Source organism: Anas platyrhynchos, chromosome 1, assembly GCF_047663525.1.
Source record: "Anas platyrhynchos isolate ZD024472 breed Pekin duck chromosome 1, IASCAAS_PekinDuck_T2T, whole genome shotgun sequence".
NCBI lineage: Eukaryota > Metazoa > Chordata > Aves > Anseriformes > Anatidae > Anas > Anas platyrhynchos.
The window spans coordinates 84,007,200-84,029,345 of record NC_092587.1 but is presented as its reverse complement, the minus strand read 5'-3'; the positions used below and the strand labels follow the sequence as shown (position 1 = coordinate 84,029,345).

At 48.6% G+C, this 22,146-nt stretch overlaps 2 protein-coding genes across 8 annotated transcripts in view; one reads left to right on the top strand and one right to left on the bottom strand.

The window, feature by feature from the left end:
• Positions 1 to 6,779, top strand: part of SIDT1 (SID1 transmembrane family member 1) — a 41,469-nt gene extending 34,690 nt beyond the window's left edge. Inside the window, exons 19-26 of the mRNA XM_027449686.3 lie at positions 184 to 320; positions 1,457 to 1,565; positions 2,601 to 2,677; positions 3,860 to 3,906; positions 4,307 to 4,412; positions 4,711 to 4,821; positions 5,097 to 5,210; positions 5,515 to 6,779. Coding sequence (XP_027305487.3) covers positions 184 to 320; positions 1,457 to 1,565; positions 2,601 to 2,677; positions 3,860 to 3,906; positions 4,307 to 4,412; positions 4,711 to 4,821; positions 5,097 to 5,210; positions 5,515 to 5,577 — 764 coding nt within the window. The 3' untranslated portion in view covers positions 5,578 to 6,779. The remainder of the gene's footprint in view (positions 1 to 183; positions 321 to 1,456; positions 1,566 to 2,600; positions 2,678 to 3,859; positions 3,907 to 4,306; positions 4,413 to 4,710; positions 4,822 to 5,096; positions 5,211 to 5,514) is intronic.
• Positions 6,780 to 10,077: 3,298 nt separating this feature from the next.
• Positions 10,078 to 22,146, bottom strand: part of USF3 (upstream transcription factor family member 3) — a 30,851-nt gene continuing 18,782 nt past the window's right edge. For all 7 annotated transcript variants that reach the window (XM_038181075.2, XM_072043741.1, XM_072043753.1 and 4 more), the window contains one exon: positions 10,078 to 21,658. In XM_038181075.2, coding sequence (XP_038037003.2) covers positions 15,219 to 21,658 — 6,440 coding nt within the window. In that variant the 3' untranslated portion in view covers positions 10,078 to 15,218. The remainder of the gene's footprint in view (positions 21,659 to 22,146) is intronic.

The window sequence follows — 22,146 nt, the reverse complement described above, 5'->3', positions numbered from 1 at the left end:
ATGGTAAGTGTGCTGCAAGACAGCAAAGCACAAGCTGCTGAACGATGCAGTGCAGCATCAGGGATTCGTGCCAGCTGGCCTTGGGTTTGACCCTGCTGCCCCATTTCTCTGCACATCCTTTGAGCAGCTTTCTCAGCCTGCTGGCGGTACCTGCTTTTACTTTTTATTGTGTTCCCTCCGTAGACACCTCCTTCATGTACATGATCGCAGGACTCTGCATGCTTAAGCTCTACCAGACTCGCCACCCAGACATCAATGCCAGCGCCTACTCTGCCTATGCCTCGTTTGCTGTGGTCATCTGTCTGGCTGTCCTCGGAGTGGTATGGCTCCCTCTTACCTATGGGCAAAGAACAGGGGAGAGCAGCAGAGCTGGGTAAAAGTGTGTTAAGCAGCTGCTAGAATTGGAATTTCTGGTGCTTTTGTCTTTTTCCTCCTTCCTTTCCCTGGTCTCACAGGGATGGGAAGGGCACAGATCCCCTAGGTCCACTCTTTTTCAGGCTTTGCCCTCTACATGCCCTCCTTCCCAAGGGGGAAATTCATGCACCAAGGTGTCTGTGTACAGGCACATGGCTGGTGAACTTGAGAATTTCCAAGAATCTCTTGATAACTGTGCTAGATTTGCACAAACACTGTTCAAAACAGGTTCAAAATCTTACATTTTTATTATGGGATGCTATATTTTTTTTGTGAAATATTTTTGAAGTTGCAGGGTGGAGCTTATAAGCTGCACGTCTCTCTTGCTCCGTTCATGCAGAGGCCTTCTGCTTGCTTTTTTTTCTCAATGCAAAAGGAAAAGTTCAGGCATGTGCTGTGGCCCCAGGGGAGGGGAATGTGTGGTCACAGCCTGCCAGCAGACTGGAGTTTCTGGACTTTTCAGTGTATAACTGAATTATTAATGTTTATTAATATTTTTGTCCAGCGTTTTGTGCAGTAACAGCTTTGTGCAGCGTTAACTTGCATTGATAGGTCACTTCCAGTCTTAAAATAAACCAAAAGCCTACAATTACCCGCAGAGCAGCTTTATACTTTTGGGATTGCAGCAGTGCACTTGGTGTGCTGGTAATGGTTGTTTAAAGTAATGCTTGGTTCTCTGACTGCATCTGCAAAATCCAGATCCTGACCAGAGAGCTGCTGCCCAGCTTGGCAGGGAGAGCTTGCCTGATCAGGGAGTTCCTGTATTTCTGTTCCCTGAGCCAGCTGCAGTCCTTCTGAGCTGTCACCCTTGTCTGAAGGGACATTCAGGAAGAACAGCCCATCCTCCTGAAGTGCTGAGCTCCTCTCGCTCTCCTGAGCTATGTTTAGACTTATAGATCTGTTTTGGCTTGGAGGATTTGGGGGTTTCTCTTCTGTGCTCAGTGGGGTTGTCTAACGCACCGTGGTGACACAGGAGAGAAAGGGATCACCCTGCTGGTAACAGGGCTCAGTTTGCTTTTAACATGTCTTTACTTACTTTCAGGTGTTTGGGAAAAATGGTATGTGGTTTTGGGTCATTTTCTCGATGATCCATGTTCTGGCCTCGCTGGCTCTCAGCACGCAGATCTACTACATGGGCCGCTTCAAGATCGGTGAGTGCTGTGGCTGAGCCCTCTTCCCCTGGGGCGTGCAGGTGCCTCCTGCTCAAACCCACGTGAGCCACCTCAGTGGCATTTGGTGCAACTGTGAGGCCAGCCCTGTGGTTTGCTCTTTATATTCTGGGTTATCCTGTCCTCTCCCTCATCTGTTGCTCCTCCTGGCCTCTCAAGTCCTCATCCTGCTGCTTCCCAGACATGGGAATCAGCAGGACCCAGCTGCCCTGTGGTGCCAAAAGAGCTGGGCCTGCCATACAGCTGCAGCTCTCCCTGGTGCTATGCTCAGGGGGGTGAGCCAGATAAACCCCCCTCGTGGGGTGAGAGGGAGGAGGTTTGGGGGTCCTGGTTCTCGTGCTCTGCTTACAAACGTGTTTCTCCTTCCTCTTCTGCTCCTGTCTGCCTCAGATGGCCCCGATTCAGGTAACTGGGAGCAGCTCCTGTTCTTCTCTGAACTGACTGAACAGCAGCTGGGGATGCATGGATGTGAGGGGTGGGCAGGCCCAGGTGCCACCTGCAGAAGTGAAGTCAGTTTGGCAGCAGCTGTGCTGCTCCTCAGCAAGAAGGGGACAGTGTAGCACAGGAAAGCTCTCACCTTGGCCTGGGAGCCTTCTCGAGCTCCACATTTGTGACTTAAGAGGGGTGTTTACGTGCATGCATGTCTGTCCGTCCCCACTGCCCCTGCTGGCTCGCCAGTGAACTTTTCACAGTGATTTTGGGAGCAGGAGTGGCTTGAGCTTGTTCCGTGGAAAGCACTTTTTCCCCTTCCTACATACACATCTGCACTAAAGACACATGGCTGCAAAGCCAAGCTGTGTAAGTGGGATGTTGGGTTTTTAACCTGTTGTTTTGGCCAAACACTGTCGACATCCCCTGGTGGCTGCCCTTCTGCTCAGCAAGGGCTGCTCCCAGAGGGCAAGAAATGATTGTGTGGACACCCTGACCTCCACGCTCTGGGTCCTCTGTTAGCCAGGGGGTGCCAGCCTCTTTCTCCTGTGGGCACTTTGGAGCTCACTCTGTCCTCTTCTTTGGCAGACCTGGGGATATTTCGTCGGGCAGCGATGGTGCTGTACACAGACTGCATCCAGCAGTGCAGCCGGCCGATGTACATGGTAGGTGATTCCTCACATGGCAGCACCTCCCTCAGCGTTTGGTCACCTTCCAGGGTGCAGAAAAAAGGGTTGTGACTATCTGCAGAAGTGATGCTGCCTGCTTCCCTTCTCTCCCCTTGGATCCACCAATGTTTAAGTAGCTACAGATCTCTCCTGGAGCTGTTTACCCCCAGCAGGACCTCTCTGATCTAAGGCTTGGTGAATAAAACATCAAAGCAAAGGTGATACAAGCGTGATTGTATTTGCCTTTGCTCTTCCTCTGTGGAGACATCAGTTCAAAGGAATTGGTTTAAGGCTCTGTGTGGCACAGTCTCTCCAGGGAATACAGTGACTACCACGGCCATGTGGCTTACACAATGGCTATTGCTGCTACAGCACCTCGGGGCAGACAGTGTTTAAAAAAATCAAATCACAAAACAAAACAAACAAACAAACCCCAACAACAGCTAAACCAGTAGCTGTTACCTTGTATCCCACTGATCGCTTTCCCCAGGGCAGAGAGCATTAATTAATGTTTGATGCCAAATGAAGTTTTTTATTTATGGACCACATTTTTTTTTTAAATTCCCCAGTTTCACAATAAGCCTCAGACTGAATTTTGCAAGCAAACTTGGTGCACTCAGGCATAAAATAAGCCTGGCTGGCCTGAAATAGCCATGTCATAAAAGCAGCTGTGTAAGCATAAATGCACATGCCCCACAGACGTAACCCTTCTGCCATAGTTAAAGTTCTTCCCTTGCTAATGGTGAGACTGGTGAAAAAGGGCTCTGTGAATATGTGTGGGAAGCTATCCAAAATTTTTCCAGCTTCCTCTTTCAAATGTCGTTCTTCTGTGCAATAAACTTCATATAAATTGGTGTGGGGAGAGGAATCCAACGAGGAGAACAGTGGGAACTAAGTCAAAGGGTTTACAGACAAATGAACATCCTGAGGCTGATTCTTAAGTGATGGGCTGGGTCTTTTATGTAGATGTTTAGTCTCTGTTTTGCAATGCTCTCCTCAAATCTGTGAGGGCCAGAACAGTGCCCAGCTGACACATGCTCCTGTGGAGCAAACCTGTGCCAGGTGCATACACGCTTACAGGAACCAGACTCCAAATCCTCAGATAATGGTAGCCTGAATTTCTGAGGCAATTTCTTGTTTCCTTCTGCTTTCGTACGCTCACTGATGTCTTCTCTCCAGGACAGGATGGTGCTGCTCATCGTTGGAAACCTGGTCAACTGGTCCTTGTAAGTGGTGCCTTGGGTACTTGTGCATGTGGGCAGAAGGATTTGGTACGGACCTGCAGGTGGGCTGTGTGCTCCTGAGAAGCCCTTTGCTAAACACAGAGATCTGGGACCAAGTCCTCCTGAGTGAGATGCATTTGGCCGTGGGGTGGAAGCAACCCAGGACCTTTCCTCGGACATCTCTGGTCGCTCTGAGTGGATGAATGTGGAGGGTTCTGTTTCACTTTGTGTTTCAATGGGGAACAGGGCTGAAAACTATTTTCTGCAGGAAACTGGGAGGCTGCAGCAATGTTGCCATGTCCCGTGGTTTGGGGGGAGCAGCAGGTGGTGATCGGTTTGGGGATGTACCCAGTCTCCAATGAAAGAAGCTGTCTAATGTCTCTTCTCCCTTCTCTCCCCTCAGTGCTATCTTTGGGCTGGTGTATCGGCCCCGAGACTTTGCCTCCTACATACTGGGCATCTTTATCTGCAACCTGTTGCTGTACCTGGCTTTCTACATCATCATGAAGGTAAAAAAGGGAGCTGTAGCTGTCTCAGGGTTGCCTGCTTCTGAAGGGGAAGGAATAAACCTCCTTTGGGCCGCGGTCTGGGCTCCTGCAGTGCTGCAGAAGGGCACAGGGAGGCCTTGGTGGGGCTTGGGGTGGGATAAGGGGCATTGGGAAGGGGATGCTGTGCAGTGGTTGTCTTTAGGGTAACAACTGGACTGCATCTTCCTGGGGTGGGCGACCCTTCATGGAGGTAGGCAGCCCCGTGTGTGGCTCTGGCCCCTGGGAAGCCCCCGTGGTGAGGCCGCATCCCTCCCTGCAGCTCCGCAGCTCCGAGAAGCTCCTGCCCATCCCCCTGTTCTGCATCGTGGCCACAGCAGTGGTGTGGGCGGCTGCCCTCTACTTCTTCTTCCAGACCCTCAGCAGCTGGGAGGTAATGTTTCCCTTTTGCATTCCTTCTGCCTGTGCCTGTCTCTCATCCCCTTTCCTTCCTGTTGTTCTTTTCCTACAGAAATTAAAATAAACTAAAATTCTGTGGGCAAAAATGTTGCCCTCCCCAGGTGTGATGCATTCCATTGCGTTCCTCCCATGTTCTTGCTTCATGTCCAGTCACCACAGCGCTTTTTCTTAGCTTCCTCAGGGAGGGGTAGAGCAGGGTGCTCTCCGGAGGGCTCAGTGTGTCTGACAGGGTCCTGCTCTCTCCCCTAGGAGACTCCAGCAGAGTCCCGGGAGAAGAACCGGCCGTGCATCCTGCTGGGCTTCTTCGATGACCACGATGTCTGGCACTTCCTCTCCGCAGCTGCTCTGTTCTTCTCCTTTCTGGTAGGTCCTGCTCTCAGCCCTGCCGTACGGCCTCACCCTCTCCTCCTTTTCCTTGTCCCTCCATGTGCACGTGGAGCTGCAGCTACCCTACAACACCACAGAAGTGCCCCAACTCTTCTTGGCTCCGCCTCAAGACATCCTTCCCAGTGGGGTGCTCCCTTACCACTGGAATCAGGGCTCACCCTTCCTCATTCGATTTGCCTCCTTGCCTCAAATCCCCTCAGGGGCTGTGGGTCACGCAGCCGATCTCCCCAGCTGTGGCCAGCCTCTGAGACCTGAAGCAGCCTTGCGTTTCCCTCCTTAGGTCCTGCTGACCCTGGATGACGACCTGGATACGGTGCGCAGGGACAAGATCCCGGTCTTCTGAGCGTGGGGGCGTCCTCGAGCCCCTGGGCTGAAGGCTCGGGACCACTGGTGCCTGTGGGGAACGGGCTTGCTTCAGTGGCCTGCAGCCCCGTGGGGGCGGAGGAGCCGGATCCCACAGCAAGCACCAAGGGGTACTGGGGTACCTGAGGCAGGACAGGGAGGGAAGGTGATGTTTGCTCCTCCGCTACCGCACCCTCTGGGGCAGGCAAGACCCAGCAGCTGCGACCAGCGCGCAGCCCTCTGTCTCGTGGGTGCAGCGGGTCCCGGAGGCAGCGAAGAGGGAGGAAACAGGAGGTGTACCTAACACCTTTGCTTCCCTTCCTCCCTGCTGATGTGCTCGGCTTCCTCTCCGGTGAGCCTGAGAGGTGCAACCCAGCTCCTCCTGCATCGGGGCCTGCTCCCTGCAGGCTGCTGCCCTTGGAGGGTCCCTTTTGGCAGCCCAGGGGTTGCGTTTGGCTTCTGTCCCACCGTGCTGCCGGGTGAGCAATGGATCCAAGCCAAGGTGGCGGCCGGGGACTGCTCGCTCTTCTGCGGGAGAGGCTTCTCCTGTAGCCAGTGGGGAGCGACGGTAACAAGAGGAACATGTCCAGGGGCTGCAGTGTTGGGGGTGGCTGGTGGGCTAGAGCCGCTCACCAGTGCTCTGCCAGGGGCAGAGCCTCACCTTGCTGTCGCAGCCCCTCTCACCCACATGTGTTAAACACCTCCCACCCCTTATCTGGCAGCTCCTATGCAACTGCTTGTCAGTGTGGTGGTTTCCCTACAGCACCAAACGTGCTGTGACCATGAAGGAGTGGTGAAGGCACAGCCCTGGGTGCTGTGCTCCTTGGTTCCTGCTCCGTGGCCCAGTCCAGGAGCCTCGCTAAAGGGGTGGGGGGGAGTAGGGAAGCTGTCCAGCAGCCTCAGACTTTCTCTTCCTGCAAGCTTTGGGAAACTTGGCAAAGCAGGTTCCCATAATTGCCAGGGTGCAGAGGAGGTTTTGGGGACATTGGGGTTGAACTCTTTGTCTAGAGATCTGGACCAAACTTTTACCCACCCCACTTCTTCAACTTTTCTGCATCTGAAGTTTTTTAATGTCTTCACATTCTTGTGATCCTGAATTATCAGTTATTTAAAAGAAGAAAAGAATGAGATGTGAATTGTTGCAGGTGTTGCATCTAAAATGTGACCTGCTTTGCTAATTTTGGATTAAAAACTCTTCTTTAAGGCCTGCTGTCCTTATTTTTGTTACCTGACCTTTTTTTTTTTCCCTTGGTGTATATGCATGTATTCAGTGATGCAATGGCTCCATTCCAGTTGTGTTTACCAAAGTAGAAGACTGGTAATTTCCTACTCTGAGAAGTCTGTATCTCCTAGGAAGGTTTTGGACTAACTGGTTTTTATTTTACTTTTTTTTTTTTAAGTTGGAGTTTGTCAAGACGGTCAATAAAATGAATGTTCCTGGCTCCCTGCTCTGCAGGTTGATCTGAATTCTTCCCGCTACAGCTCTCAGCAGCAGCAAGGGGAGTGCCTGGGGCAAGGGACGCCTGCTGGCATCCTCAGGTGTCACTAAGAGCAAGCAGTGACCCTCGCAAAGTTTCCTGAGCAGAGGTACTGACGACCTGCTTGTTCCCTTTGCTCCAGTTAGCCCCGTGAGGACAATTCAGTGGGGAACAGAGGCTCTTGTTTGGCGTGGCAGCCCCTCCAGTGGAGTGCTGAGCTGGGTTTTAACGCTTTGGGCTTGCTTGGGCTTGCTTGCAGGCTTGCCGTGCAGATGGAGTTGTGTATTTTCGGTACTTGGAATAGGTATGAACAAGGTCGGATTTTGCAGACCTGTTGCTAAGCGTGAGCTGCTCTTCCTTCAAGGTATCAGCGTGGGCTGCAGAAAAAAAAGATGCCACTTGCTTTTCTCTGAGAAGCGCCTGCAGAGGAGGCTCAGGCTGAGGAGCGTCCCTGCTGTCTATCCAGCCACCCTGCAGCCTTTCCGTCTGTTCTTGGTCTAGCTAAAATGATAGAATCCCACACCAACTGCACAGGCTTGCCCGCAGCTTCTTCTTTCTTCTCCATAAGCAGAGACTGCAGGGAAACCTGAGGTGCAAAAACCCCAAATCCATACTGCTGAGGGCAGCAAATTGGGCCACTCTGATCTGGGCTTCATAGTGGGGCTGTGGAGATCCCTCCAGCTCGGCACAGCTGTGAGCTTGCTGTACAGATGGAGACAGTTGGGTTTCTGTACCTAGAAGTGTATGAATGTTTGGCACATTTTTATATGTGTGTGCATACACACACATTTGCAACACACGTTCTGTGCTACCCTGTCCTGCTACCCACAGATGCAGGGGCTGCTGCAGGAGCCCAAGTTCTGCACTTCCAGTTCTCTGCGCAGCGAAACCGCCACCCGTGGCAGCAATCTCTGTGCGGCTCAGGAGGCTGAGGTGTGCAGGATGTGCTCTTCCCGGAGCTTTAAGGTCAGGCAGCAATGCTCGGTGATGGCACTGAGCGCTGCCAGCACCTTCTGTGCCCTCTCCTCTCTGCCTCTTTATTCCTGCTCCACGAGGAGGAGCAGAGGACGGAGGCAGGGCTGCGTGGTGGCACCTGGGGGCTGCGTGAAGAAGTCACTCGGTGAGGTGAGTCAACAAGCAAGCAAGGCAGTGCTTTTGGGGCAGGACTGGAGACGTAGCAGGAAGAGGGGAGAAAACTTCCTGATGGAGTCCTCAGTGTGGGCCTTGCGTGGGCCATCTCCTGTTCTAGCAAGTGCCTGGAGAAGTGCAGGCCAAGCCCCGTGGGGGCCTTTGTGGTGGGTTTATGTGGCTTTGTGTGGGCTACACTGCAGTGCGTGGGCTAAATCCTTAGTGCTAGGAGCACAGAGGGGCTGAGAACATGGCCCATCAACACCAGCAGCTGGAGCATCACGAAGCGGGCAGCTCTGGCCAGTGCCTCCAATGCAGTTTCTTACAAGATTTCACAGACTCCGCCTCCCTCGGACCCCTTGAGACAGGGCCGGGCAGGGGAGTGACGTCAATTTAAGAACCTGTTGATCTTGGCAAGGTGTCAGGATCCTGCTCTTGGTGGGGCTGATCCAAAGTCCTGTTTGCTCTCTGTGCTGCCTTCATGCCCCTGCCTCCTACTCAGCCGGGTGCAGGATGGCCTTTTGCCTTCAGGACTGCCTCTAACCTGGGTTTAGCTGAGGAGAAAAAGCGGCAGCTTCGCCTCTTGTAGTGTCAGAGCTTGTTCCAAGCCTGTTTTTGTTGCTAACCAAGAAGCTGGTCATGGTCTCTGACTGCAAGAAGAAACTGCAATGTTGAACAGCAGTGGGAAGGGTCAGCGTAGGAGGTAGGAGAGCAGCATATGGGCTCGCTGCGCTGAGCACGGCAGGCACACGGCAAGGTGTTAGCAGCAGCGCGGGAGCGACTGGCACAGGACAAGCAGAAAAACAGAACTAAACACAAGGAGAGGCGCCTCACGCCAAGACGGGGGAGGAGGAGCTGGAATCATCTCCCTGCTGCTTCTGTGCCTACAGCTTGATGCGGCGACTTAAATTTCCTCTTGCCTTTGCCCTCCCTGCTGTCTGTTCGTGCTTCAGTTCTCCCACCTCAAACCCAGTGCTGGCAGAAGCAGCTCTGGCCAGGCTGGGCCGGGCAGCCCTCAGCAGCTACAGAGCAGCTCCTGCAGCTGGTCCTGCAGCACTCACTGGTCGCATGGTCCCTGCTTCCACTACCATGTGCTCATCCCTCCTACACTCAGCACAAACTGCTCTGACACCTCTTGAGAAGAGGAACAAACACTTCAGTTTCACAGTGAATCCTTTCCTTTCCTTTCCTTTTTTTTTTTTTTTTTTTTCCCTCCCTCGGTGAAAACCACCCTATCTGCATGGATACTGTTTTCAACAGTTGGTTATTAAATACAAATGTGTGCTGATTTGCTAAGTCATGGTACAAGCATTTGCTGGTTCTGTAAGCAGAAGCACTACTAACTTTTGGCTTTATATATATATATTTATATATCTATCTCCTGCAACACCTTTCTCAGTGCTGCACCTGCCTTGGCCTTGAACACCTTCCTGAGCAGAAGCCAGCACAGCGCTGTCACCGAGTCAAGTGATTTTGGGTGGTGCAGGGGAAGAACCAGCTCCAGGCAGTCCCAGTGGTGCTTTTGTACTCGCAGCACCTGTATGAGCCCAGCAGGATCGGGGCCTTTGTCCCAGAGCAGGCCTGCAAGCGTGATGGGTGGGAAGGTGCGATAAGGCACTGATGACTGCCACCTGTGCAGGGACAATATTTGCTTTGCGTTATTTAGATTGAGTACACATTTCTTCTGGATCACATAGTTTTATATATAGCCAAATAAAGTGGCACATCATTCTCGTATACTTACTGTATATGGATGGATGGAAAATTGTAACTGTAAATTCCTCCTCTCAAAGCAAAACTTTTATTTTTACTTACCTTGAAAGCCTTCCATCTCACTTCATTTTTCTTTTTTACACAGGGAAAGAAGCTGCACTAAAAAGAATCCAGTACCCAGAGAACGTTTTTCCTTTTTTTTAATAAAATACTATCATGTTCATATCTATACAAATAATTATTACAGCTATTAAACAAAGTATTACATTTAACAATAGAAATCTCAGAACTCTGAACAAGGTCATGGTTTGGGATATTTACACCCAAATGCAACACATTTGTAAAAAGATGTCAAAATAAACAGAACCAGATCTTATTTACAATTGCAAGGTGATGTTCCTATTCATTCATTATATATTCTACTGCGGATTTCCTTTTTCCATTACAAAATAGTAAGGACGTTCCAGTGGCGCTGTATCCAAGTAATTTACAGCTGTATAAAACAGGAGCACAGCAGAAAATTCTGGACTGAATATAAATAATTTACATTGTGGAGGGCAACAGCATCTTTGATTAATCTCCTGTGGCAAAATCCATCTTTGCTTTCCTTCTCACAGTGAGCAGGCAGGAACAGGGGTACAACCCACTGCTGTCTCGGCTGTTTCACATTTGTGATCGCTGCAACTGCACAGCATATTGCAAACCTGGAACCTGCTTGTAAAAATTCAGTTAGGTTTCTTCTGAAATTACCGTACAAAAACTGGTATCAGCAACTAATAAATGGCTTTTGTGTAACTAAGTAAGGATTCTTAGCAGAGAGAAGACTTTTGTATCATTGTGACCAAATATTTCTGGTAAATCACTGCTTCACAGGATAATTTGCTCTCAGTGTAACAAGTGGGAATAAAGCGTTGGTCTTAGCTCTGCTCTGAGGACAGCAGAGGGAGGCAGCGTGAGGCTGAAGGCAGAGCTGCGTGCAAACCTGTGTCTGCATGGGCATGCCTGTCCTCACAGCTGCTGGCAGTGCTGGCAGTGGGGGAAAGGAAAATAAGAGGAAAGGAATGAATGAATGAAGTCCTTGAGCCAGGGCTGCACAAGTACCTCAGAACAAGGTGAAAAAGAGACCAGATCAGAAATAATGAAGGGATTTCTCTGGGAATGCCCTTTGCAGTCGCCCTGCCAAACGATTTGTTTCTGCAACAGCACTGGTGACCGACTGCAGCAGCAGCACAGCTTTAAAGTATGCAAGCTGTGCAAACCTGTGGCAGCCCCAGCACAGCGAGTTTCTCTTCAGAGAGGTGCTCTGCCCCCGGGCAGCAGTGCTGTGGCTGCAGGAGCTACCAGACACACTCCGGTACGGCTCACACACACACTCAAGTCATTTCCACGTTTCCTTAGCTGCACTTAAATGAGCTCCTCTCTCTCAATCAGACTCACAGCAGTGTTAATACGTTACTGGTTTATTGCCTGCTTTCAGCTTAATCTGATCCTGCTCGTATTCACCCAGGTTTCTTAAGGGATTAATCAAGGATTACATGAATATACCCGCAACTCAGCCCTCTACCCATTTGCTATTTTTGTTGAACTCATTTAGGACAAGCTGAAAGCCACAACGCCTGTCCACTGTGGCAGTCCCACCCCAGAGGTAGTTCTGAACATTTCCCTTTCGCTACTATTTTGTTAAATTAACCGATACGGAGTATTCTTCCTCTCTTCAAATACAAAGCAAACCCCCACTTAGAGTAAGCAGCCTTCAGAAAGATCCAGCGGAACCGTTCTGGAAGAGACAATTCCACTCTCAGAACAATAAATTACAATTAAAACCACGAAATCTTTTCCAAATATATTTTTAAAAACAAGAGAACTTTAAAATACCAAGTCATTCTTCTTGGCATGATGAAAGTTTGCTGAATAAAATGCATTTGCCTATAGAATTCCTATGACAACAAGTAGAGCAATTATTTCATCAGCAAAACTTACAGAAGCTCCTTTTTCACACGCTTTTTTCCCCAAAAAAGGGCATGGTCTGAGGTAAGGTAAGCCTTCCTTAAAATTTCATCAACCTGATACCTAGAAACAGTTTCAATGTTAGGGGAAGGGGAAAAAGAAAAATATTCTTTCAGCTCAACAGTGAAGACGCTCCACTCGCTCCTCATGCTGAGAGCAAAGCCCTTGGAAAGGGCCAGCGCTCAGACAGCTGAAGCACCAACGTGCCAAAGTCCTGAACTACGGAAAAAACTCAAGAAGCTGAGTTGTGGCCTGGTCCATGTGGAAAGGCGGGGATAATTAGTTTACAGTGAAGAGGAAAACCAAAGCAATTCCATAATTAAAAGCTAACAAAAGTACCTAACATCTCGTTTCTTCTCCTTTGATGCAAAGTATCCAGCCCATCAAACGTCCTCCTACAGGCAGGCGAGCACCAATGTGAGCTCCATGGCAAGCCCACATGTCACTCTCAAAGCAGGGCACCCGGCCAGACTGCGCAAAAACCAGCCCCAGCTGCCAATTAGCCCAAACCACCACACATCAGAGCCAATTTCTCTTGAATTAAATTGATTTAAATGCCAGTCAACAGTGAAAATAATAGAATCTGGGGGGGAGGGGAAAAGAATAGACAACACAAGGTACAATCCTCTAGAGAAGAATGAAGGTGATGCAGTGATTAGTTTTGAGCCACACACCAGCAAACTGTGCAGTTGCTGCAAAATCACAGAATCACACAGAATCACAGAATTTCTAGGTTGGAAGAGACCTCAAGATCATTGAGTCCAACCTCTGACCTAACGCTAACAGTCCCCACTAAACCATATCCCTAAGCTCTACATCTAAATGTCTTTTAAAGACCTCCAGGGATGGTGACTCCACCACTTCCCTGGGCAGCCTGTTCCAATGTCTAACAACCCTTTTGGTAAAGAAGTTCTTCCTAACATCCAACCTAAAACTCCCCTCGCTACAGCCTCCTTTAAGGTATCAGGCCTTACACCGAGATCCCTCCGTGGTAATGGCCTACACTACAGATATCCTGGGAATAAGATTGCTTTTTTGGTCATCTTTGGAAACAGAAAAGGGACACACGAATGTTACTGATACAGTTACTGCCTGTTCAGAAAACAATGTACACCTTAAAAAAAACAAACAAAAAACGCTAAAAACCAACACAAACAGTATGTTCTACACTGAATACTCATGATTGCATTAAACCTTGATACAAGACCAGTGAAATTAATAGTGAAATCAACATGAAGGAACAAAGATATCCAGGCAAGCTTACAGGCTCTCTCCAGTTTGGAAAGACATCACGGAGCAGGGGAGCTTCCCCAGCAGAGGACACTGATGTAGTACAACGTGAGTGATGAGCAGGATTAACATCTTTAAGTAAAGTCCCTAAACCAGGGCTTAACTTCTCACATCTTGAAAGCCAAATACGCTTACTCATAACAAATGCCACTTCATGAGAGTAAGAATGGCTCAGACCAAACACAGACCTGCAGTTTGCCCGCTCAGCTCTGAGGACTGGCAGTCATTCCTGAGGCTACGGCTCTGCATGGAGCACACGCTGCTGGTCTGCGGCAAGTGCAGAAAAGCAGGCGTGCTCTGAAGTAAAATAAAGGTTCCATCAGTTAGCTCTAATAAACACAAAAATAGCGAAGCACCACTTACGTTTAGTGTCCTAAAGATATTCCTCATCTGAATTAAAAGGTGATCCCCAATTTGAAGCAGAACCGTTTCACTTAGCTTTGCAGGAAAACATCATACCCCAGGTTATAAGAAAGGAGACATCACCAGGATGGACTGCAGTCTGTTTTGCCCAATTCTTTTTTATGCTAAAGCCTCTCAGCCGGGTGTGGGAAGATTGCATATGAGGAAACCTGAAGTTACCATGCTATTTGAAGAATATAGTCGGAAATGGTATTTCCACACACTTAAAAGACGTATTTCTGCCTTAAAAAAAAAAAATCACACTGTAGAGCCATTAAATAAATAAACCTTACCTAGTTTTTCCCTTTCCATTCAATGAAATAGGATCAAAATCTGTGGAAGTATACCGGAGACTTGGCTAGCACACACACATTCGTTGCATCCCTCATGCACGCACAAACACGTCCCCCCTTCCTCACAATGCTCAAACCACGTCTTCCTGGTATGCAATATTTCAATCTTGACACATTATTGAAGGTGTTCTTCCTTCACCCACAGTCATACGGGTTTAGACAAAAGGTGCATTCAAGTGCAAAGTACTGATATTAAATTAGGCCCCGACGCTGTCGGCAATGTTAAGGAGCTGCTGTGCCCACGAGGATCCCCATTAATTTTGTGGGGTGCTGTGGGCACAGTGCTCCTCCCATGTGCTGTCCAATGCAACAGAGGGCTGACACTCCTAGAAACCAGAAAGCTGGTGTTTGAGCATGGGCCAAAAGAGGAGAGGGGAAAAAAAAAAAAAAAGACATTAAGAAGGTGCTAAACAAGGTTCAAGAAACACCCTGAGGTAACTTGCAGCATATGAACAATGAAATGGCAACAAAGAGGGCTGCTGTCTCTGCTGACTACCCCAGCACGGGTAGTAAGCTACACTAAAATGTTGACCAAGTTCAGCAGTAACAGATGCCATTGCTAAAACAGATCCAGATAAATTTTGTCTTAGAAACGGAAAGTCATGCTTTAAAGAAATCTCAATTTTCTAAACCAGTATTTTTAATTGCTGACCATAGAGACACAGTAATTTCTGCCAGGTAAAGTCAGCCTTAAGTCACGTGTATGTGACAAGCTTCAAGAGACAAAAGCTGCACAACGAATGGCTTTATCAAATAATGCTGGATTAACACAGACTTGACTTGTTATGAGGCTCCTGAAAATATTTTACAGAGGAAGAAGAGAAACCCAAGCCACTTCAAGATCGTCTTTAGTTTTAGGTAAACACATCACAATTAAAATGAAATCTGTAGCATTTTTTCCTATCTCTCGTTCGGATGTTCTCACTTCTTTCTTTACATCCAAGTACTACTGAGGGTGGCGATTATCCCGGGACAATCAGCCATCAGATTCGATTGTTGTAAAATCAACAATCAATATTTGCACAGCTCTAAATGTTGCATTCTTACCGTTTTCTTGTAAGTAAGCATTGCTATAGGCACTGGTGCTTTAAAGTTAGTAAGGTGGGTGGAAATACAGTGTGTATATAAATACAAAACGTACCCATATACATACATTTAGGCAAATAAACAGTGATGCTATGAATGGGCTCTTCAGGGATGCCAGTAAGATCCATTTTCTTTTCCTTAAATATATAAACAACGCATCAGACTAAAAGTCAGTCGATCAGTCTTCATACAGCTGAACTGCAATCGTGACCTAGAATATGGCTTATATTGTGGGCAGGTCGGTTTGAGGACTGCTTGGAAGAATCTGAAGCAGATGTGTTTGCAATGGAAAGCAAAGGCGACATTGCTGAACCATCTGGAGGAAGAGCTGTGGCTATTTCTGGGAACAAAGACGTCAAGTTAAAATTGGATAAGTGTGACGTGTTGGTCATGTGCATCGGCGGCATGTCCGGAAGCAAAGGAAAACTCGGCTGAGCAAAACCAACAGGCCGGGGAGGGGACAAAATGGATCCAAACCGATTGTTCAAACCTCCGCTGCTTGGCTTTTCTGTGCTTGGATTAGGGAACATTTGATTGGGGAAGTAAGGGATAGAAATGTCATTGGAAAGAGTGGGATGGGCGGGGGAGTATGGCGGGTAGAAGGACGGCAGCGTGTTTTGAGGATCGACCGGGATTAGGGCTGGTGTCCGAGTGGCACTAGGCTGGGTAACGGGTGGGATGAAAGACGCGTTGGCGTTTATTGGCGGGTTCATGCCACCCTCTGGAATAAAAGGGAAGCCGAAGTTCTGGGAGAGCGTGTGTTGGTCGGGGGCTGCGTTATCGTTAGACACCTGGGGGCCATCCGACATAAAGCGGACGATGCTCCCTCTTTTTTCTATCGCAGACTGCTGGCGCCCGAGGATCATACTGCCACTGGTAGACAGGGGAAGATGGGGAAGACTAGGGTCAAAGACATTCCCGTGTCTTTGATTTCCAGACCGGTTCCTTTCGGGCTGACGTATTTTAGAGCCTCCGTTATCTTGCAGAGGATGCCTGGATCGTTGAGTAACTGAAGAATTTGGCTGACGAACGGATGGTTGCCCTTGTTCACCATTTCCATGAGAAACTGCAGGGTGAGGGTGAGTGGGCCTCACGACTCCATGCATGTTGCTAGAAACTGGCGTATTCATGTGACTCTTCGTCCCATGGCTCTCGGTCATCCTCATGGGATTGGACTTCTGTACGGAAATGTTTGGGCTTGTATTTCGACCCTGAATGTCTCCCGAGGAAGAAGAACTCGAGAAAGGAATATTTAAAGAACTGTTCCTCGTGTTAATTGAACCAATAGACATGTCACAGCTTTCCCTGGTCTGACCGTCACCATCCCTTCGGATGTGGACGCTCTCTCGTGCCGGGGGGCAGTTGTACTCAATCGTGGAGGATGCGCCACACTGCGTATTCCTCTGATGCTCTGGGAGGGATCTTTGGCTTCCGCTAACTTGGTCTCCGAGGTGAGGGGCGAGTAAACTCTGCATAAAACTTTGGTGGCATGTGTTTTCATTCTCCCTTGATGGAAGGGTATTTCCTGTTGGAATACCCTGCACTGGTGGGTAAGGCAACCTCTTCTGTCTTTCAATGGACGGCCCGGTATTTTGACCAATTCGGAAAGCTTGCGACTGCATGCCCCTGAGGGATGGCACAGAATTACCAATTTCGCTGTTCCTTGAGGCTTGTACGTCAAAATTGCCTGTTGGCTGTTGATTGGGTCCTGCTGGCTTAAAGGTCTGACAATCAGACAGCCGTTGCACATCTGAGCCAACCGTATGATCGACAGATATACGGCCCTGCATATTATGAATGACCAACCCTTTATTCCTAGAAACATCGAGATAGCTTCTCATTTCGAGCTGGTCAGGAACTCTAGGGCCTTGAAGAGAGATTCCTATTCTCTGCTCTGAATTAGAGGGTGTCTTCCCAATGAGTGCTTCAGCAGAGTAGCTGGAGACCCTGTTTCTCTCCTGCCTGTGAGGAGTGCAAGTCATATCCGATGGCCTGGTTACAATACTTGCCTGGGACACCATTTGCTGCTCTAAGCCCCTCGAGGTCATAAGCCTCTGCATCTGATTATGCCCTGACACATGTTCAGAAGCTGAACCTTGCTGTCTGCTGCTAACATCTTGTTGCTGCTGATGCATAATTTCCTGGTTTATATGGCTCTGAGGGTGGCTGTGATGGTTTCTGCTTGTTGCGGGGTTTTCACAGTTCTTTTCAGGCTGGGAAGCTCCAAAGTGCTGCTGCATCTGCTGCTGCATTTGCTGGTGGTGAGGATGAGGCTGACCACCTTTTTGCCGCGTCTGATCACTTCCATGGTGTTTCTGCTGTAGAGAAAGTTGCGTGGCTTGGCTTCCCTGGATAAGATTTCGTTTCTTTTGCATTTGCACCTCCTGCTGTATTGTTCGCTGCTGGTGGACACCATGGGGTTGAGAGTGGACTGAGTTTTCCCCGTGAGTGACATGGTGCTGCAGCTGGTACAAGTGGTGCCTTTCTCTTAACTGCCCAGCCTGCTGCTGTTTTAAGTAGGGATGATTACTGTGGAGATGAGATATGCCTTGAGAAGGTCCATGCTGAATCGGCTGCAAGTGCTGCCCTGCTTGACCTTGCTGTTCTGAAATCGATGTTTGAGAGTTGCACTGAACTTCAGTTTGTCGCAAAGCTGGCGTTACGAAGTTGCTGTTTGATGGGAATAACCTGCTAAGGCCATCCGTGTGCCCTTGATTGCTCACTGATGGCACTGAATTTGATGAGTTAGGAGGAATCTGACTGACCAGCATCTGCGTTTGATCAGCAATGCTCTCTGGTGTTCGGTTCATCAGCGCCATCCCTTCGAGCCTCAGAGGTGCTGTCTGGCACTGCTTTTGCCTCTTTGCTGTGGAGAGCAGAAGGTCGTCTTGCACAGCCCGCTTGGCAGAGTCTTTGCGACCTTCGTGGCCTTGCTGCTTTAAGTGTGATTCCTGCATCTGGGGGGCCTGCATGGTGTTTGCCCTGATAGCATTCAGTTGCTCCTGAGCATATTCATTCATCATAGCTGGTCCCGGAGACTGGTTGACATACGAACTAGATGGGAGGGAGAGGCTCACCGTTGCAGGAACACTTGGCGGCTCTGAAGGCTGGGATAAACTTGGGCAACTCACAAGGGGATGGACAATGCGGCTCTGGTGTATTAGATTATTCACGCTTAAACTGGTTATGCTTGGTGACTGGGAGGCTGAAATCTGCAAAGAAGTGTTTGAGGTCTCCACACCTCCTACAGAACAGCTTGGTTTTTCAACTTGTCTATCAACATTTGCTTGCACCGTATCCTGAGCACTGAATTTGTTGGATGGTGTTTCTAATGGCCCTGCATTGCTTTCTTTCGCTGGTAAAGGTTTGAAAGTCGGTTGCTCTCTCTCCAAAGATGCAACCTCAGTTGACTTAGAGATGGCATCCCTCATGTTAACTTGCATTCCTCCTCCACCTTTCTCAAGGTTTTCTTGATCAAAAATAGCTCTTGCTGCAAGAGCTACGATGTCGGGTTGTTCTGAAAACGTGCAGTTGTTACACGTACTGGTTGATGTGCTGCTCGTAACATCTTCCCTGGTGGTATCTGGCAACATCGATGCCACTGAGAAGCCTCGACTGCTACCAGAGCTGGTGGACATTGGGGAGTCTGCCTGCCTGCTGGCAATGAGGGAAGCACTAACTACTTCCTGATCAGAAATGCAGCTGTGATGCTGGGAGAGAGAATCTCCCTCCGAGTTCATTAACAGAAGTTCCTGCTTCTCAGGCAAATCAACATTTGATTCTGATGATTTCGAGTTTTCCATGGGAAAATTAGAATGCTCCCCCTGAACGGTAAAAGAAGAGTTTTTTTCCTCAGCTGTTCTGTCTTTTGTGAGATCTGACAGCATTTTGGTTAGACCCTGCCCCTCTAACAAGTCCGCATCTTGCATGATGATTGAAGAATCCTGCGCAACACTGCAGGACTCCGAAATTGCTCCTGCCTTGGAAGTGTGATCTGCTGTGCTGCTCTGTGCTGCTGCCATCCCGGCAACCTGAGGATTTGTCACATGTGCTTCAGTACGAGAGGTCGTTAAGGTGCCAGGGGGTTCACGGGATGCAGAAGCCTCTGACAAGGCAGAAGTAGCGGGTGGATTGCTCTGAGACCGACATACCTGTGGGAGAGGAGCAGCATCTTTGGCAGCCGGCGGGTCCGGCACCAACGGTTCAGACACCGTGGGCTGCAGGGGTGAGGATGCAGGCAGCTCTGGCACAGGGCAGGATCCTGCCGCCTGCTCAGAGCGCTCAGGCTCTTTGGAATGACACTCAGCAACGCTTGGTGCTGCCACACCACTCGCCTGCGACGTAGCTAAAGATTGCGATGCTGCCGGAACGGTTTCAGGCAGCCCCTCACTGTTTGCAAGCTTTGCTGCAGTTTCCGCAGGAGGACAATCTACCTTCCCTGCATCTTTGCAAGGAATTGCTGGGCAGGACACTTTACTGTTGGCTGCCACGGGTTTTTTAGTACTTGGCTTTTTGTTTGTCCTTTTTGATTTTGTATTAGCTGGCAAGCCAGCAGCAGCTTTTTTGGGGGAAGTGTTTATTGAATTAGATGCACTAGCTAAGACTGAACCCTCTGCAGATATTGCAGATGCCACCGAAGTCGGTAACGACACGCAGTTAACCGTGGCGATCTGGTTATGGACAGTTGTGGGATTGGCAGGGTGGCTGAGAGACAAATGTAAGCAGCTTTGTCCGGCCATTTGTGATATGCTTTGATTGAGGTTAGCTAAAGCACCAAACGTATTGAGGGCAACGTTGGTATTTGGATCTTCGCTGGTGGTGGGTTGAATAATTTGCATAGGGGCTTGGTTCGCAGCTCCAGATGAAGACATCACGGGCTGCAATGCAAAAAGCTGCCCGTTCAGTGAGATAGTTTGAGGATGCTGCTGATTTGACATCGTAACTGAAAATGTTTGTGTAGAGCTAGAAGATGGCAAAGAGGATGGTCTTGGTAATATATGGACAAGGTGTTTCCCCCCAAAAGTCTGTGGAAGAGGGGCGTTTTGTACGGAGTTGCTAGAGTTTGCGATCGCAGTAGGCCCATTCATGGGAACTCTTACAGAAGCAGAAGGCTGGGCAGAGAGGAGAGGAAGCGGATTCTGACTAGCAGCTTGTATAATTACAATTTGTTGACTGACATTTTGGCTAGGGACTTCTGCTCTCACGATTGGAGGGCACGGCGTGGTGTTTGGAGGCTGGAGAATTATGACATTCTGGTTGGCTGGTGCTCCTGTTACGGCTGACGCAACTGGCTGCGCCATCTGAATCACCTGCATAGCTGAATTCAGTGGAAGGATATTTCCTGCAGCCTGAGTTTTAACCTGTGGCTGGCTGATTAATGGCTGCATAGGTAAGGACGGACATGAGGGCAAGGTAACTACGATTTGTTCAGCTGCCTGCACATCTCCAGGCAGAGAAGTACTTAGACTAATGCTTGTAGTCAAAGGCCTGCTGTGAGCAGGAGATACAGTACCAGTGCTGTTACCGGGCTCATTCAGGAGCGCAGTCATCACGCTGGATGGTGTTTGGCTTAGTGGCTGAACAGTATTGCCTGCTAGCTGCAAAGTTGTCCACGTGGTCTGTGTGTTTCCAGCTGAAGGCATGCGTGTAAGGCTACTCATGTTTTTCAAGTCTGAAGTGCCAACGCCTGTAGAGCCTGAAAAAGACCAGCAGTTCTCTAGGGGACTGGCAGGCAGAGTGCTTATTGCCGTTACGGCCTTAATTCCTTCTGCTGCAGAAGTCATGGGCATTGCAGCACTACTTACCAAGTCTGTACTTTTGAGGACATTTACAGAGGAAAAGCTATCTGTACTAGACAGTCTCACAGACGGCACGCAAGCTGTGTCACTGGTTGAAATTACACAGCCTTCTTGAAATTCATTCCTAGAACTGGGTGTTTTTGAGCAGGTTGCATTCACCTGTTGAACTTGAGAGGCTTCCGTGGAGGCACTGGAAGGAAGGCTGATTCCCTGCAGGAGTGTTTTCTTCATTAATTTCGGGCACCCCTCATCATTTTTACTTTTGGAGAGATTTTGATCATTCTGTGATGTATTACTTAGAGAACGCTGTAGTTCCTGTTCTGTTCCAGATTGAGAAGTGCTCTGTGAGGTGGCTGTAACAAGCACACCTTGCTCATTCTCTAGGGTGGAAAGTTCAAGAACGTTCCCTGCTGGGACTGGCTGAGCGGGTGCCAGTGGAGAAACCGTACTCTGAGACCGTGGCTTGTTTTCTGCAGGGTAAATACCAGAAATTGTCACAGGAGTCACTAAATTGCAAGTTCTCTGAACTGGCACAACATTGGCTGTTTGCTTTTGTAAATTATGACTAACGTTAAACGTTATTCCCTGGACAGATGCTCCCTGGTTATTTCCATTGGGTTGACTCCCATTTGAATAGACGATGATGTTCTTTTGAACTTGATCACCAGGAATAACAACCGAAACCTTTGCATTTTTGAGATTCCCCTTCCAGTGGATTGTAGGGTCATCATACAGGCAAATATCATTTGCTTTCAGTAGTTCAATATATCTCCCGTTCTCCTTCTGAAGTTCATCCAATTGTTTCCGGAGTTTTTTTATCTCTTCAGCTACAAAACAGTGAGAGCAATCCGTTACTTCAGCATCTGTGCAAATACCAGGTAATGCTACCACGTGATTTGGAGAGTAAGTTCTATGCAATATTGAAATAAATTACTAACAATATATGGATAATAACTTCAAATGGTTAAAATAATGTAAATTTAGAGTATCCTGGTAAACCCTTCAATTGATCAGGAAAGTAATGAAACCCACTGAATACTCCACTACCAATAGTTAAATATATTAATTAGTTTAAAAAAACAAAACAAAACAAAACAAAAACAGATGAAACTGAACACTAATCATTTAATTACCACTTGAAAAACAAACATGGTGAGCTATCTTGTTTTTTTTTCCTGATCCTTTGCAGGCACTAAAATCAGTTTCATTGAATCGGTAATCTCATGACCTTCCAGGACACTAAGTTTCATTATATATGAAAATGATATGCAAAACTAAATACAATGCACTTATGTAAAGCCACAAAAAACAGCAC